This window comes from Monodon monoceros, unplaced genomic scaffold (assembly GCF_005190385.1).
Source record: "Monodon monoceros isolate NGI ecotype Baffin Bay Population unplaced genomic scaffold, NGI_Narwhal_1 Super_Scaffold_22, whole genome shotgun sequence".
NCBI lineage: Eukaryota > Metazoa > Chordata > Mammalia > Artiodactyla > Monodontidae > Monodon > Monodon monoceros.
In genome coordinates, this window is record NW_021703779.1 from 63037865 (window position 1) to 63055456 (window position 17592).

The window sequence follows — 17592 nt, forward strand, 5'->3', positions numbered from 1 at the left end:
CAGGAAGTAGACATAGAGTGAACTTTCCTCAACATAATAAAGGCCATATATGACAAACCCACATCCAACATCATCCTCAATGGTGAAAAACTGAAAGCATTTCCACTAAGATCAGGAACAAGACAAGGTTGCCCACTCTCACCACTCTTATTCAACATAGTTTTGGAAATTTTAGCCACAGCAATCAGAGAAGAAAAGGAAATAAAGGAATCCAAATCAGAAAAGAAGAAGTAAAGCTGTCACTGTTTGCAGATGTCATGATACTATATATAGAGGATCCTAAAGGTGCTACCAGAAAACTACTAGAGCTAATCAATTAATTTGGTAAAGTATCAGGATACAAAATTAATGCACAGAAATCTCTGACATTCCTATACACTAATGATGAAAAATCTGAAAGTGAAATCAAGAAAACACTCCCATTTACCATTGCAACAAAAAGATTAAAATATCTAGGAATAAGCCTACCTAAGGAGACAAGAGACCTGTATGCAGAAAATTATAAGACACTGATGAAAGAATTTAAAAATGATACAAATAGATGGAGAGGTATACCATGTTCTTGGATTGGAAGAATCAACATTGTGAAAATGACTCTACTACCCAAAGCAATCTACAGATTCAATGCAATCCCTATCAAACTACCAGTGGCATTTTTCACAGAACTAGAACAAATAATTCACAATTTGTATGGAGACAGAAAAGATCCTGAAGAGCCAAAGCAATCTTGAGAACAAAAAACGGAGCTGGAGTAATCAGGCTCCGTGATTTCAGACTGTAGTACAAAGCTACAGTAATCAAGACAGTATGGTACTGGCACAAAATGAAAAGGATAGATCAATGGAACAGGATAGAAAGCCCAGAGATAAACCCAGGCACATATGGTCACCTTATCTTTGATAAAGGAGGCAGGAATATACAGTGGAGAAAGGACAGCCTCTTCAATAAGTGGTGCTGGGAAAACTTGACAGGTACTTGTAAAAGTATGAGATTAGATCACTCCCTGACACCATACACAAAAATAAGCTCAAAATGGATTAAAGACCTAAATATAAGGCCAGACACTATCAAACTCTTAGAGAAGAGGAAAGCATAGGCAGAACACTCTATGACATAAATCACAGCAAGATCCTTTTTGACTCACTTCCTAGAGAAACAGAAATAAAAACAAAAATAAACAAATGGAACCTAATGAAACTACACAGCATTTGCACAGCAAAGGAAACCATAAACAAGACCAAAAGACAAGCCTCAGAATGGGAGAAAATATTTGCAAATGAAACAACTGACAAAGGATTAATCTCCAAAGTTTATAAGCAGCTCATGCAGCTCAATAACAAAAAAACAAACAACCCAATCCAAAAATGGGCAGAAGATCTAAATAGACATTTCTCCAAAGAAGATATACAGACTGCCAGCAAACACATGAAAGAATGCTCAACATCATTAATCATTAAAGAAATGCAAATCAAAACTTCAATGAAATATCATCTCACACCAGTCAGAATGGCCATCATCAAAAAATCTAGAAACAATAAATGCTGGAGAGGGTGTGGACACGCTTGCGCAGCTGGTGCGGATGTGAATTGGTACAGCCACTATGGAGAACAGTATGGAGGTTCCTTGAAAAACTACAAACAGAACTACCATATGACCCAGCAATCCCACTACTGGGCATATACCCTGAGAAAACCATAATTCAAAAAGAATCATGTACCAAAATGTTCATTGCAGCTCTATTTACAGTAGCCCGGAGATGGAAACAACCTAAGTGTCCACCATCGGATGAATGGATAAAGAAGATGTGGCACATATATGCAATGGAATATTACTCAGCCATAAAAAGAAACGAAATTGAGCTATTTGTAATGAGGTGGATAGAGCTAGAGTCTGTCATACAGAGTGAAGTAAGTCAGAAAGAGAAAGACAAATACCGTATGCTAACACATATATATGGAATTTAAGAAAAAAAATGTCATGAAGAACCTAGGGGTAAGACAGGAATAAAGACACAGACCTACTAGAGAATGGACTTGAGGATATGGGGAGGGGGAAGGGTAAGCTTTGACTAACGAGGGAGAGGCATGGGCATATATACAGTACCCAACGTAAGGTAGATAGCTAGTGGGAAGCAGCCGCATAGCTCAGGGAGATCATCTCGGTGCTTTGTGACCACCTGGAGGGGTGGGATAGGGAGGGTGGGAGGGAACGAGACGCCAGAGGGAAGAGATATGGGAACATATGTATATGCATAACTGATTCACTTTTTTATAAAGCAGAAACTAACACACCATTGTAAAGCAATTATACTCCAATAAAGATGTAAAAAATTAAAATTAAAAAAAAGAATACAGGCCTATATTCTTCCTATTGCTCAATTATGATCCATATTTTAGAGAATTAGTATCTGTAATAATGATAGAACTGTGGTTACTCTAAGAAACCTAATGCCATTTGTGTCAGGGGTATTTCATTGCTTTTCCCTGTCAGAGAAAGTAAATGAAGCCTGAAAAAGAGTCATGATTAATCGTATAGTGAGATAATATATGCTTTCATATGCCATTTCGATGCTGTGTTGGGGAATATTTTAGGTATGCTATGGATAGGCTGATGGGCATTTTTAAGTACATAAACTGTAAATCTGTCAGATCATTTAACTTACATGAGAGAAAGAGGAGGAACAATGCTAGGTTTTTACATACAGAAAAAATGTCAGCCTTATAAACTTTCTTCTTTTGGCTGGTTAACAGTTTGTGGGTAGGCGCAACCCTCGATTATTATTACTTGGGTACCTCAGGATCTGAAAGTACTGGCCAGAAGGAAGTGTACAGGAAGTAGGTAGAAAGATGTATGGAATAAACTATTTGATTGAAAAACAGGCAAAGGGAAAAAGTTATCAATAGTTTGAGAAAGAGGTCTTGGAAATTAGGTTATGTCTTCTTGAAAGCAATGGCAGAAACAGAGGATTTACTTGTTTGTGCCATTCTCATTCCAAAAAGGATTAGAGACAAAGTATCAATAGATAGGTTACTTATGTTGGTAGTAGGGTTTTAGATCAAGGTGAATGGTGCGTGAGAATGGGGAGAACCTGGTTTTCTAACTGCAAAGTTTTTTTCTTAACTTGAGCTCTGGACTTGCTGCCATCTTCCAGGGGGAACTTGTTCATCTCCTGATTGAAGAGTATATACTTGGGCAGTTCCGTGGGAGACTACATGATCTTTTCAATTCCTCTCTCTAGTGTTAATATCAAATGAGCATTTTCAATAATATTTACCAAGTCATTCCATTTAGGTTCCTGTATCCTAGTGAAAAATGTCATGTCTCAATAATAGTCTGTTACAGGTAAGCCTTTAAGCTTTTAGCATGTAATACGTTTTAATATCAGAGTTACTATATATATTAAGTAATATTTCACTTTAAAGCTCTAATCTAGACTAAAACTTGTACTTTTTTTTTAGGACAGCCAGTAGAGGGGACTTCATGTTTTCTGCGGATCGTTTGGTAGGTGGATGGAGGCTTTCCATTTTCATTTCACTGTTGTTCCTAGTGATACAATCGTAGTAGGCCAAGGGGCTGTTTTGTTCTAGAGCATTCTGGGGTCAAAAGAGATTGTACCAAGTAACCCACATCTTGCTAGACTTTGCAAGTGTTGTTTCTACTGTTGCATTAAAGCTCTGCCTCAGTCCCATTCACCTCAAAGCATTGTCCATGAACTAATTCTCTGTAGTTCTGAGGTACCACTTACTACCTTTCAAGTGGATCTTGGTAACCTGATCCTGAGGCTTAAATGCCTCCTCTTAGGGCAGTGAAGTGAAGTAAATTAAAAGGAAATCAAAGATGTAAAAGACCTAGTAGTTACCCTTGTGGGATCCATCGAATGCACAAAAACTAATACCTAGCTTGTAGTTTACATGGGGTTGAATATCTATTTTGCCTCTTCTTTTCTGTAGTATCCTCACACGTGAAATACTAAGTTGTACTGTCTATGCTCAGGGACTTGCTGTTAAGAATTGACCAAGCCCAATTCTGTTTAGCTAGTGTCATCTGAGAGGATCTCAGGCCAAATTGGGCTGTCTTGGGTAAGCCCTGTTTACTTCTTGTGTTTATATCTAAATTTGTTCAGTGCTTAGAATGAGGTTGACACATATTCTGCTGTGGTTATTAGTATTCATCTGTTCATGAAATATACTTTGAACTCATGTGAGTCAGACACTGTGCTAGACTGTGTTGTGGGGGGAGGAGATACAGTGGTAAAGCATATAGCATGGTCCCTGATATTGTGGGGTTTACAATCTAAATACTGTTCTCAGTATTTAGTTTGGGAAAGAAAGAAAAGTGACTTATTAAGCTTATAGTTATAATCAGATAGTAGAAGATATATTATTAAAGGGAATGTGATGGTGTTGGTGGGGGGAGGCATGAAACTCTTTATTTACCTTTTCCCTAGGGAAATCTTTATTCCAAAAGAGTGTGGACAACTCCTGTTCCATTTTTGACTTTAAGTATTCTTGGTTCAAAGGCCACTTCTATTTGAGCTTCCAGGGCCAGTAATAATCCTTGGACTGCATCAAGATAAATGTAGTTGACATTCTTGGAGTGATAGGTTATTCTGTCTTTATGCTTTCATCAAACCAAAGGGACAGGTTCAAGGCAATTGTGTCAGTGGCTGCTGTGGGGAAAACAGAGGTCTTGGTGTTCACTGGTAGAAAATGATTGCTCTTTCTTTTGCTCTCCTTGTTCCATTTTTCTGGAGAACATAGGAAGTAAGTTCATGGTTATTGTAAAATGCTTGCCTGGAAGGGCAAGTATTATATCTTAGTCAAATGAGATAATAAGGACCCAGGGCATAATTCACCTCAGGGGATGGTAATTAGGACCTGTCTGTTCTCTGCAGTTGGATTTGAAGGTCCTGATATTGGGGGTGGGGGGTGTGGAGGGTCAGTTGTGATTGTGGTAGGGACAGGAGCTGTTGAGGTTTCTAGTGTTGAGGATTTCTAGTACACTGTCTCTTCTAGCACAAGGGTCCTGTTATAGTGGACATTAATTCTATCCTGAATTTGTCAGGATTGGCTCTCCTGGCGCTCAGATCTTGAGTTCTTTATATTTTAGTCATCCTTCTTCTGGTTTTATATCCTCCTGTAAGGCTAGGACACACTAATTTCTGTCCCAGAGTTGCAGGAGATGGGCAGGAGGTAAGACTCTTTAGAGGAGTGTTACTAGGAGAACTAGGCTCTTCAAAGAAAATGATCCTCTTCTTCCCGTGTACTTTTTGCTCATAAGAAACATTAACCTCCACAGAAGGTGGTGGCTAGAGGTGAGTATGCACACACACACAGTATTCATGAGCTTCCTTGACCCTCTGGTGCTGCAGGTTGACAAAGTGCTGGCCCATTTAGCATTGATCATTTTAATGGCAGCAGGATGTTTTGTTGTGATAACAGAGCATGGGGCCTGACATTTCTCCCTGATGTTCCTGATTCTCAATCAGTAATGTAATATTGATTGGAGAAAATGTGCTTTGCAGACTCAGCACTGCCTTTTTGTAATGGGCTCTGGGTAGTCATAGAAATACCATAACCGGTGGGTTTTAGAGGCTATTCCTAGTAGTTCTGATGGATTCTTTCCTCTGTACCACATATTAAGATCATTAGGAGCCTTTTTTTTTTTTAAGCTGGGAAGTCCCAATGCATTCGACTGGATCCTTCTTCAAGTTCAGTAAATTGGTTCAGCCCCATCCACTCATTTATTTCCTCCTAAGAAATTCAGGCTTTATTTTGCATTATGGTGGGCCTTTGTTAAAAAGTGTCTGACTTGACAATTTCAGAGTACTAAACAAGGCAAAGAAGTTTCCAATGAGCACTATTTCTAGAGTAGCCAGAAGTATATTACTTCCAAGTGTTCCTGCCATGACTCTTGACACTTGCTGTAGTTTTGCATTTCTCATAATATAGCCTGGACTGACTGAATGAGAATCAGAAAGCATACTTGAGCCTTTTAGTGGCAATCATTGCCTAACCGAGGTTGGATACCTAGCAGCAAGCAGCCTGGCATTTGTTTCTATCTCTGTATCTAACACATGATAGGGGCCCCCTTCCTACTTCCATAAGCTAAATCCTTGCCTCGTATGTTACTGACTTTTTGCCTAGTTTTCAGCTCCTGAGGCTTACAGCTAACAGGAGATTCTTAGCAAGTTCTCAACTTATTCTTCCTTTGACTCTCTAGATCAGACTTGTTGTGGAAGAGGGATTGAATCAGCTACCATATAAAGAATGCATGGTGACCACTCCAACAGGTAACCAGGGCTGTTACTCTCATATTCGCCTCATAAAAATTCTGAGATAGAATTGGGGGAAAATGGAAAAAAAGCAGTCTGAGTAAATCAGTATGCAAAATGAGGAGTCTATGTGGAGCTGTTCTTTTAAACAACTTAATAAACTTGGAGACATTTAGCAAAGAAATTTATGTGGATGACCTTTTGTTAATGGCTTGCTGGTCAGTTCAAGTTAAAGGTTAATAAATATTCTTCAGCATGCAGGTGTTGCCTTTGATGATGGCACATTGGGACCAGAGCTAAGAATTGCTGGCAGCTTATCTTCACCTCTGTAGGGAAGCTTCTGGTGTTAACAAATGGGTGGGCTGGTTTGGCATTGAAACTCCAGGTAAAAGGATGAAAAGTAAAAAAAAAAAAGGAAAACTAAAAATGATGAGGATTAGAGAAGGGGCTTTGTTCTGCTCTAATAGAAAGAAGCCAAGGATCCCTATTTTAGGGATTTGAAATTCTGATTTGGTTCTTTAGTAAATAATGGAAGCTGTTATATCCAAAGGTTGATTTTATGAAAATTGGGGGCTGAATTTGCTGCATCATAATTGATACAAATTCAGGATGAGACCAAGGCATGAACATGTCTTGATAATTACTTCAACCTTTCTCTTCTGCTTTTTAATGCAGAATGGAGGCTCATAAAAAGGGACCGGAATGAGGAGGCTCTCTGCTGTGGCTCACAGTGGGGTCCCAGTTTGAATTGATGGGCTTTCTAGCATTCTTGGAGTACAATTCTTGTCTGGATTCAGTTTGAGGAACATGTATGTGAATATCATTCTATCATAAGGCCTGTTCCCAGTCGATGAAGTCTACCTCTCCCAATTATTCCCACAGGTTTTTTATGAAGAATTAAAAAGTAAATATGAAAAATCATGGCTCTTCTTATTACTTTCACAGGGAACCTAAGATGTTATACAGTATGTCTGGACAAGAGTTGCTCTGTACCCATCTGCTTTAAAGCTTAGTTACTTTATTAAATAAGTAGGTCTCTCCAATGATGAAAGATAAATTCTTCGGTTTTATTCCCCAACAGGGTACAAGTATGAAGGAGTGAAATTTGAGAAGGGAAACTGTGGGGTCAGCATAATGAGAAGCGGTAGGTTTGCATATGTGTGACTTTGTCTCTTTGCGTGCATAGATGCAGTTGCTATTTTCCAGGAGAGAGGCGGTCTTGTCTGTCACAATTGCAGCCTTCCTTAGCTTAAATCTCACCACCTGTGTTGTCTATCCTCATGGTGCCTTGGAATCATAGCCTATGTGTCGCCGAGTTTGGCTAATTTTAACTGCAGAGCATCTTCCCTAGTGGCCTATCCCCATGGGCAAGCCAGCTTTGAAAGATTCAGAGGAGGGTGGGAGAACAAGAGGATGCAATGATGCTATCTATCTTGGAGAGAACAGGGCAGCTTGAATTTTGAGGGAATACAGCACAAATTCAGGCCTGCAGAACAACTAGAGAAAATCTTTGTTCTGTTTTTTTAAATTTCTTTTGTGAGGAACAGCCCTACCCTGTCAGGAACTGGACTGAATGGCTTGTTTAATATTTTTAGTTTTATATTTGATGAGTATATGACTATGTAGGCAAAAGAACTTAACTGTGATTAACTCTAGGTATTTCCAATTGCTAGTCTTATAAATATTTGTGTTTGAGTCCAACCGATTATCCTTCTAAACCAACCTTTGTGCAGCAAAATCACATGCCTGTAATTAGGACCTATACCTGTTACATGGGGATGATTATTTCCATTCAGCAACTTAATTCCTTAATTATTCTTTGTACAGGATCCAAGGTATGGTAGAAGCCCCACTTGCTTGCATTGGAAACAGATTTTTTTTTTTTGCCATACCATGCAGCATGTGGGATCTTAGTTCCCCCACCACGGATCCAACCTGTGGTCCCCTGCAGTGGCAGCATGGAGTCTTAACCACTGGACCACCAGGGAAGTCCCCGGATTTTTATTTCACATATAAACATTCCCTTTTCTTCTCTGGCTATGAAGTTCTGTTTGTGAACAATTGAATATCTCCAATAAAATAGGAGCTTTAAGCTCCCTTTTTTATAGAAGGTAGCTCTTAAGCAACGATAGGATTTTCAGGACAATGGTGTTCAACCTTTTAAAACTGGTGAAGACAATGGAGATGGGCTTTTAAGGCACAATTTCTTCTGTTTTAGTCCAGCTTCTGCCCTAAAGGCAGCAGCATGGTCCTCGCACCCCTAGTGTATACAGGATGACCTTGGGGGTGATGCATAGACAGGGTGTTTTTAACCTTAATAGCTATTGGTTGATTTTCATACCTAATAGAAAGAAACTGTTTTTATATTTTCACTAGTGATATAAAGTTTCCTTTTAAAATAAATGTAAAAAAACCAGTTAATTTAAAGAAAAATATTAAGTAAATAACCATACAAGTAGAATTTTGGTGTGGCCTAAAATCTTGACGATGGTATGAAAATGGTTGACTTTTGGCAAACACTTCCTTAAAGGAATTCAGACTCAAAAATAGCTCTGTGTTCAGAAACCAAGGGTGTGGTGGTGGTGTTGGTTGTGGTTCTCTAGGGGGGAGAGGGAACATATATTACTTTTTCACTGTTTGCCAATGAAGCCTCTGCCATTGAAGTCATTGCTGGGTCTAAGTGATATCTCTTGACGCCAGCTTAATCTAAATGGAGAGCCTTTGTTCTGTAGCCCCCATTCTTCCATAAATATTTATATTTTTGCCAGATGAAAGTAACACAGTTTCTTTAAAATAATAGGAGTAAAATGTTCCTGATATTAGAAAAGTTCAAGGAGCAGCTTAATAAAACACTTTATTTACTGTAATCATGGAAGCACGACAGCTCTAAAACTTGCAAGCCAGCAATAAAACTAGCGTATCCTAGTTTCATTGACCTGAATTAAGTATAAAATATGAGCATATCCGAAGTAAAAGCTGTTAGCTTAAGAAGAATTGCTTCCATTTTGACAATGTCTTTATTTATTGTATTAATAACAGTCAAAAACTCTGCTTTGGCCTATTCTTGGACTTTCACTGTATCTCCTCCTAATCCCTCTTTCCTTCTTTTTTATTTCCTTCTTCAAGGTGAGGCAATGGAACAAGGTTTACGAGACTGCTGTCGATCCATACGAATTGGAAAGATCCTGATTCAGAGTGATGAGGAGACACAAAGAGCCAAAGTATATTATGCCAAGTTCCCCCCAGACATTTACAGGAGAAAAGTCCTTCTGATGTATCCGATTCTCAGTGAGTGGCTTGTGTTTAGTTTGTAACCTTTGGTTAGGGTTTAAATTCAACTTAGTGCCTGCCTTCTAGGTACCCTTATATAAAGGCGAAAACCGTTTCTAAATGTGTTTTTTGTTTTTCTCAAAAACCATTCTTTAGAAAACCATTTCTAAATGTGTTTTTTGTTTTGATTTGGAGTTGCCCTGGGAAGTTCTCTGGGGAATTCTTATTTTGTAATAAGAGAATACACATTAGTCAAACTTTATTAGCTCCAAAAACTTCTATCTTAAAATTAACACATTGAAGCAAAGGATTTAATGAGGCAAAATATATAGAACACAGAAAATACATTGAAATATGTCCCTTCTCTAGCCCAATGAGTATAGCAATGATTTTCTCAAGGATTTATCCTCTTTGGAGGTAATTTTTTTTTTCCTATTCTAGTCTGTTTCCTAAGCTTACTCATATCCTGGGGTTAGGGGTGGTGGGTGGGTGTTATATTTGATATCTCAAATACTGAACGAATTTAGGGCTTGTTGTGCATTTGAAAACTGAAAAGTATATGGGTTATGTCTGTTATTGAAAATAACATCATTGATAAAAAACAGGCACCTTCAAATGAAGCTTTGTCTTGTAGTATCTTTTTTGTTTTAACAGCTTTATTGGAGTGTAATTCCTTTACAATGGTGTGTTAGTTTCTGCTTTATAACAGAGTGAATCAGCTATACATATACATATATCCCCATATCTCCTTCCTCTTGCATCTCCCTCCCACGCTCCCTATCCCACCCGTCTAGGTGGTCACAAAGCACCGAGCTGATCTCTCTGTGCTATGCGGCTGCTTCTCACTGGCTATCTGTTTTACAATTGGTAGTGTATATATGTCCATGCCACTCTCTCACTTCGTCCCAGCTTACCCTTCCCCCTCCCTGTGTCCTTAAGTCCATTCCCTACATCTGCGTCTTAATTTCTGTCCTGCCCCTAGGTTCTTAAGAACCCTTTTTTTTTTTTAGATTCCATATATATGTGTTATTAGCATATGGTATTTGTTTTTCTCTTTCTGACTTACTTCATTGTATGACAGACTCTAGGTCCATCCACCTCACTACATATAACTCAATTTTGCTTCTTTTTATGGCTGAGTAACATTCCATTGTATATATGTGCCACATCTTTTTATTTTATTTTTTATTTATCTATTTTTTACATCTTTATTGGAGTATAATTGCTTTACAATGGTGTGTTAGTTTCTGCTTTATAACAAAGTGAATCAGTTATACATATACATATGTTCCCATATCTCTTCCCTCTTGCATCTCCCTCCCTCCCACCCTCCCTATCCCACCCCTCTAGGTTGTGCCACATCTTCTTTATCCATTCATCTGTTGATGGACACTTAGGTTGCTTCCATAGAAGCTGCAATGAACATTGTGGTACATGACTCTTTTTGAACTATGGTTTTCTCAAGGTGTCTAGTAGTATCTTTTTTTTTAAATTAATTTATTTATGGCTGTGTTGGGTCTTCATTTTTGTGCGAGGGCTTTCTCTAGTTGTGGCAAGCGGGGGCCACTCTTCATTGCGGTGCGCGGGCCTCTCACTATCGCTGCCTCTCTTGTTCTCAGCGGAGCACAGGCTCCAGACGCGCAGGCTCAGTAATTGTGGCTCATGGGCCCAGTTGCTCTGCGGCATGTGGGATCTTCCCAGACCAGGGCTCGAATGTCCCCTGCATTGGCAGGCAGATTCTCAACCACTGCGCCACCAGGGAAGCCCTCTAGTAGTATCTTGTATTACATTACTAAACTGCCTTTACTTCAAAGAAGCTCAAAGACATTTTGAGATGAATGTTAAAGTTGCCAATGCATTTGGTTGTCATTTTATTTCAGGCACTGGAAACACTGTAATTGAAGCTGTAAAGGTTCTCATAGAACATGGAGTTCAACCTAGTGTTATTATCCTACTCAGTCTGTTCTCCACTCCTCATGGTGAGTTCATGCTCTTGATGGTCATGGGGTGGTTAAGTGTACATCTGCCTAGCCTCTTATCCTGAGGAAAAGTTCATTTGCTTCCACATTAAATTCAAATTGAATTTTGGTAGTTATAACTTGTGTTTGTCATCTCTAAGCTTAGTGGTAATACTTTACACCATTCTACTGTTGTTCAAATTCAAATGGAGAAGTATGAATTAATTCCATTGAAGGGGATTGCAGTTGTTTTCATGGTGGCCCTGTTTGAGTAGAGCTTGCAAATGGCTGAAAGGTCACTATTTCTCCTGCCTCCCCACCTGAGCCTGAAAACTGCTCTCAAACAGCAAGAAACTCGAGGTTCTAGCTAGCCCTGTGGTCTTACTGAAGTAAGCTTTGCAGTGTGAAGCAAAGATCAAAAGTTTGTAAAGTTAGACTTCTGCTCAAAGGGCACAGTGAAAGAACTTGTGTCCTCCATTTCCTGAGAGAGGTAAGCCTAATTTACGACCCTAGTTTTTTTTGCCATGTAATCTAAGACGATTGTGAAAGTATCCTAAGAAAATAATCATAAAGGCATGTAGAAATTCAGCATTTAGGATAGTCACTGTAAAGCTGTATTTCATGTAAGAGAAAATTTGAAAGTATATAAATGACTTACTTGGAAATGGTTAAATAAATATACAGTTGACCCTTGAACAACGTGGGTTTGAACTGCGTTGGTCCACTTATACGTGGATATTTTTCAATACTGAAAACTACAGTACTACACAGTCCATGGTTGGTTGAATTCATGTATGCAGAGGAACTGCAGATACAGAGGGTCAACTATAAGTTATATATGTGGATTAACCCCCATGTTGTTCAAGGGTCAACTGTATATTCAAAGAGTATAATATTATATAACTGTTAGATCATGTTTTTGAAAAAATATTTAATGACATCAAAGAATCTGGTAAATGTAAGAGCAGAATAAACAACAGCATTAGAATAGTATAAAATGTCATCGCCAAGTTTAGAGATGACTAATACAAATTATGACTATTATGACTACCAAAATCAGGCTTGGATTAAGATGGGACCTAATAAATCTTTCCTCAGCATGAAAGGCTAGACAGATGCACAATACTATTTCAATTTTCATTTTAAATCACATAATATTAATAGTGGTTGTCTTAGGGTGGTGGGATTCTAAGTGATTCATTTTCTTTTTTAAGCTTTTTTTTTGTATTTTCCAAATGTTCTACAATGAATTTGTATTTGTTTCATAATCGAGAAGAAAAAGAAATATGTGGCTTCTAGTTAGGGCGTTTCCTCATTTCCAAAGGTTCCAAGTCTCAGCCAACCCTGAAGAGGCTACAGAGAAACCAGTTGGGATGGCTGCATTTAGTATGCCATTGATTATCTTGCTGTTTCATAATAAAAAATTACCTGTAGTTCAAATGTTGATGGTGACAAAGGGTAATTTGCTTGGTTATCCATCCATATAACAGAGGTGGCATTGTAAACACTGAGATAACCAAATAATTATTGGGTTTTCTGTCTTTGGGAGTAGAAAAGTAACCGTGTTAGTTGTAATAGTATACATTAGAATAGTATACTAATTCTTTGACATTATAGATGAAAAAATCTTATTCCGTGGCAGCCTTGCTATGGCTTTTTAGTTTGACTGGCATCCTAGCTAGTCCCTTTCCTTTCTTCCTCCATCTCCTCCCCGCCCAAGCTAGAGTCATAACTTCTCAAAAGCTAGCTTTCTCTAACATAACAAAGAAGTCTTTGCACTTGTTTCAACAGTGTTCCAGTTGAGAAACCAGCATCTTATGTATGATCCTGTTTCCAGAAAGGACTGTATTCTCTGTATTCCAGCTGCCTTTAAAATAAAACAAAAAAAGACTCTTCAGGGGAAAAGTTGCTATAACTGAATATATTTTTCAGATCTTGGAGAGAAAACAATTTGATTCTAAGAATTTATTAGTGAGTGGGTGGAAACATAGTCTGACTACTATCAAAACTTTTCAGATACAGACATTATATAAACTAAGAGATTAACCAAGTCTGACTATGTGTCCAAAGGTCATTGCTCTTGGTCTGTCAATATTAGATCTAGTGACTGATTATAAAATTACTGAATTCCAAGTAATGTTATCAAAAAATTCCGCCATAATGACAATTCTCTTTTATTTTTTGAAGGTGCCAAATCAATCATTCAGGAGTTTCCAGAGATCACAATTTTAACTACTGAAGTTCATCCTGTTGCACCTACACATTTTGGACAGAAATACTTTGGAACAGACTAAGTTATTGAAGGAAAATTATTCTATTGTGTAATATTACAGTTATGAGTTTCTACCTGTTTGACTAATTCATTTGAGGAATGACATAGAAAATCATTTTAAAGATACTTTGTAATTTTTGGAAGTAGATATATTAAAAGGAAATACTTGAGGTTTGTTTTTTTATTTAGCTATTTCTTGACCGTTGGCACCAAATTCAGCAATGAAGCACACGCAACTCTTCAAAAATATTTTAATAATGTTCTTATGCAAATTGCTGATCCATCAGTGCATTAAACTGTTCCCTAATTTATGAACCTCAGTTTAGAGGTTGCTTGCAGCCACAAATAAAACCCAAATGGGAGTCAGTTCATTGGCCCACTCTAGTTTGCATTTTGTTTAGTTTGCTTTTAGTTCTAGGGAGATTTCATATATGTGGCTGTTGTCACCTTCCTCTACGCTTTACTTCCTAGTACAATACACACTGGTAACTTGGAGAGGATGAATAAAGAATGCCTCATAAAATTTTACGTTTCCATTAGTGTCCTTACTCAGTTGGCAGATCCAGGGTATACAGTTAGCTCTTCGTTCAAGCCATTATGTTCTTCATGGCTCACTTCCTACCATGTGCATTGTTGGTAGGTGCCTTGTCAAGTGTAATGCAGTGAAGACGATGGTGGGGCATTCCAGCAACTGGAAATGTAACACTAATTGCTCAGATTGAACCAGGGATGTCTGGATGTTGACAAGGGAGGGCTAAATACTGTTAATGCCATCAATGACCTAGAAATGAATTGGTGGTGATTTTTCTGAGGTGTGGGGGAATGGATGGTTTTTTGCTGGGCGTATGGCCAATAAGTAAATTAAAATGCTTCATTTTTGTGTTTTCATACAAATTGTGAAATTTTTTGTTCTAGTTCTGTGAAAAATGCCACTGGTAGTTTGACAGGGATTGCATTGAATCTGTAGATTGCTTTGGGCAGTAGAGTCATTTTCACAATGTTGATTCGTCCAATCCAAGAACATGGTATATCTCTCCATCTATTTGTATCATCTTTAATTTCTTTTATCAGTGTCTTATAATTTTCTGCAAACAGGTCTTTTGTCTCCTTAGGTAGGTTTATTCCTAGATATTTTAATCTTTTTATTGCAATGGTCAATGGGAGTGTTTTCTTGATTTCACTTTCAGATTTTTCATCATTAGTGTATAGGAATGCCAGAGATTTCTGTGCATTAATTTTGTATCCTGATACTTTACCAGATTCATTGATTAGCTCTAGTAGTTTTGTGGTAGCATCTTTAGGATCCTCTATGTATAGTATCATGTCATCTGCAAACAGTGACAGCTTTACTTCTTCTTTTCCAATTTGGATTCCTTTTATTTCCTTTTCTTCTCTGATTGCTGTGGCTAAAACTTCCAAAACTATGTTGAATAAGAGTGGTGAGAGTGGGCAACCTTGTCTTGTTCCTGATCTTACTGGAAATGCTTTCAGTTTTTCACCATTGAGGATGATGTTGACTGTGGGTTTGTCATTTATGGCCTTTATTATGTTGAGGAAAGTTCCCTTTATGCCTACTTTCTGCAGGGTTTTTATCATAAATGGGTGTTGAATTTTGTCAAAAGCTTTCTCTGCATCTATTGAGATGATCATATGGTTTTTCTCCTTCAATTTGTTAATATGGTTTATCACATTGATTGATTTGTGTATATTGAAGAATCCTTGCATTCCTGGAATAAACCCCACTTGATCATGGTATATGATCCTTTTAATGTGCTGATGGATTCTATTTGCTAGTATTTTGTTGAGGATTTTTGCATCTATGTTCATCAGTGATATTGGCCTGTAGTTTTCTTTCTTTGTGACATCCTTGTCTGGTTTTCGTATCAAGGTGATGGTGGCCTCGTAGAATGAGTTTGGGAGTGTTCCTCCCTGTGCTATATTTTGGAAGAGTTTGAGAAGGATAGGTGTTATCTCTTCTCTAAATGTTTGATAGAATTCGCCTGTGAAGCCATCTGGTCCTGGGCTTTTGTTTGTTGGAAGATTTTTAATCACAGTTTCAATTTCAGTGCTTGTGATTGGTCTGTTCATATTTTCTATTTCTTCCTGATTCAGTCTTGGCAGGTTGTGAATTTCTAAGAATTTATCCATTTCTTCCAGATTGTACATTTTATTGGCAGAACTATCAAACTCTTAGAGGAAAACATAGGCAGAACACTCTATGACATAAATCACAGCAAGATCCTTTTTGACCCACCTCCTAGAGAAATGGAAATAAAACCAAAAATATACACATGGGACCTAATGAAACTTCAGAGCTTTTGCACAGCAAAGGAAACTAAACAAGACCAAAAGACAACCCTCAGAATGGGAGAAAATATTTGCAAATGAAGCAACTGACAAAGGATTAATCTTCAAAATTTATAAGCATCACATGCAGCTCAATAACAAAAAAACAAACAACCCAATCCAAAAATGGGCAGAAGAACGAAATAGACATTTCTCCAAAGAAGATATACAGACTGCCAACAAACACATGAAAGAATGCTCAACATCATTAATCATTAGAGAAATGCAAATCAAAACTACAATGAAATATCATCTCACACTAGTCAAAATGGCCATCATCAAAAAATCTAGAAACAATAAATGCTGGAGAGGGTGTGGAGAAAAGGGAACACTCTTGCACTGCTGGTGGGAATGTGAATTGGTACAGCCACTATGGAAAACAGTATGGAGGTTCCTTAAAAAACTACAAATAGAACTACCATATGACTCAGCAATCCCACTACTGGGCATATACCCTAAGAAAACCATAATTCTAATAGAGTCATGTACCAAAATGTTCATTGCAGCTCTATTTACAATAGCTAGGAGATGGAAACAACCTACGTGTCCACCATCTGATGAATGGATAAAGAAGATGTGGCACATATATACAATGGAATATTACTCAGCCATAAAAAGAAACGGAATTGAGCTATTTGTAATGAGGTGGATGGACCTAGCGTCTGTCATACAGAGTGAAGTAAGTCAGAAAGCGAAAGACAAATACCGTATGCTAACACATATATATGGAATTCAAGAAAAAATATATCATGAAGAGCCTAGGGGTAAGACAGGAGTAAAGACACAGACCTACTAGAGAATGGACTTGAGGATATGGGGAGGGGGAAGGGTAAGCTGTGACAAAGCGAGAGAGAGGCATGGACATATATATATACTACCAAATGTAAGGTAGATAGCTAGTGGGAAGCAGCCGCATAGCACAGGGAGATCAGCTTGGTGCTTTGTGGCCGCCTGGAGGGGTGGGATAGGGAGGGTGGGAGGGAGGGAGACGCAAGAGGGAAGAGATATGGGAACATATGTATATGTATAACTGATTCACTTTGTTATCAAGCAGAAACTAACACACCATTGTAAAGCAATTATACTCTAATAAAGATGTAAAAAAAAATCTCCCACGTGAAAAAAATAAAAAAATAAAATGCTTCATTTTTAATTTGGATGTTTCTACTAGAGGCTTTTAATTTGGAACTTAGTTCTTTTGCATGTTTGTCAATTGTAGATGTATTAAAATGGGAAAAAATACCATGATATTAAAAAAAGCCCTAAGATTTATATGTGTTCATATTTAGGCTTCTGAAAGGAAGATAAATCATTTTAGGAAAGGATGTTCATGTTCTGAAACTTGCTTGTAAAACCCTGATCTCATTTTACATTGATATTAAAACATTTTAACAATGGTGGCTGGCTGTTTACTTGATTAATTATACTCCTATAGCCCCATAGGCAGCTCTTGTGGCCTTCTGATTTTTTTT

At 37.9% G+C, this 17592-nt stretch overlaps 1 protein-coding gene across 1 annotated transcript in view; it reads left to right on the top strand.

Annotated features, from left to right (window-relative positions):
- UPRT (uracil phosphoribosyltransferase homolog) overlaps nt 1-14717 on the top strand; it is a 46406-nt gene extending 31689 nt beyond the window's left edge. The window contains exons 2-7 of the mRNA XM_029241364.1: nt 3459-3501; nt 6223-6292; nt 7356-7418; nt 9401-9562; nt 11425-11523; nt 13690-14717. Of these exons, the coding sequence (XP_029097197.1) occupies nt 3459-3501; nt 6223-6292; nt 7356-7418; nt 9401-9562; nt 11425-11523; nt 13690-13796 (544 nt within the window). The 3' untranslated portion in view covers nt 13797-14717. The remainder of the gene's footprint in view (nt 1-3458; nt 3502-6222; nt 6293-7355; nt 7419-9400; nt 9563-11424; nt 11524-13689) is intronic.
- Nucleotides 14718-17592: the final 2875 nt, after the last annotated feature.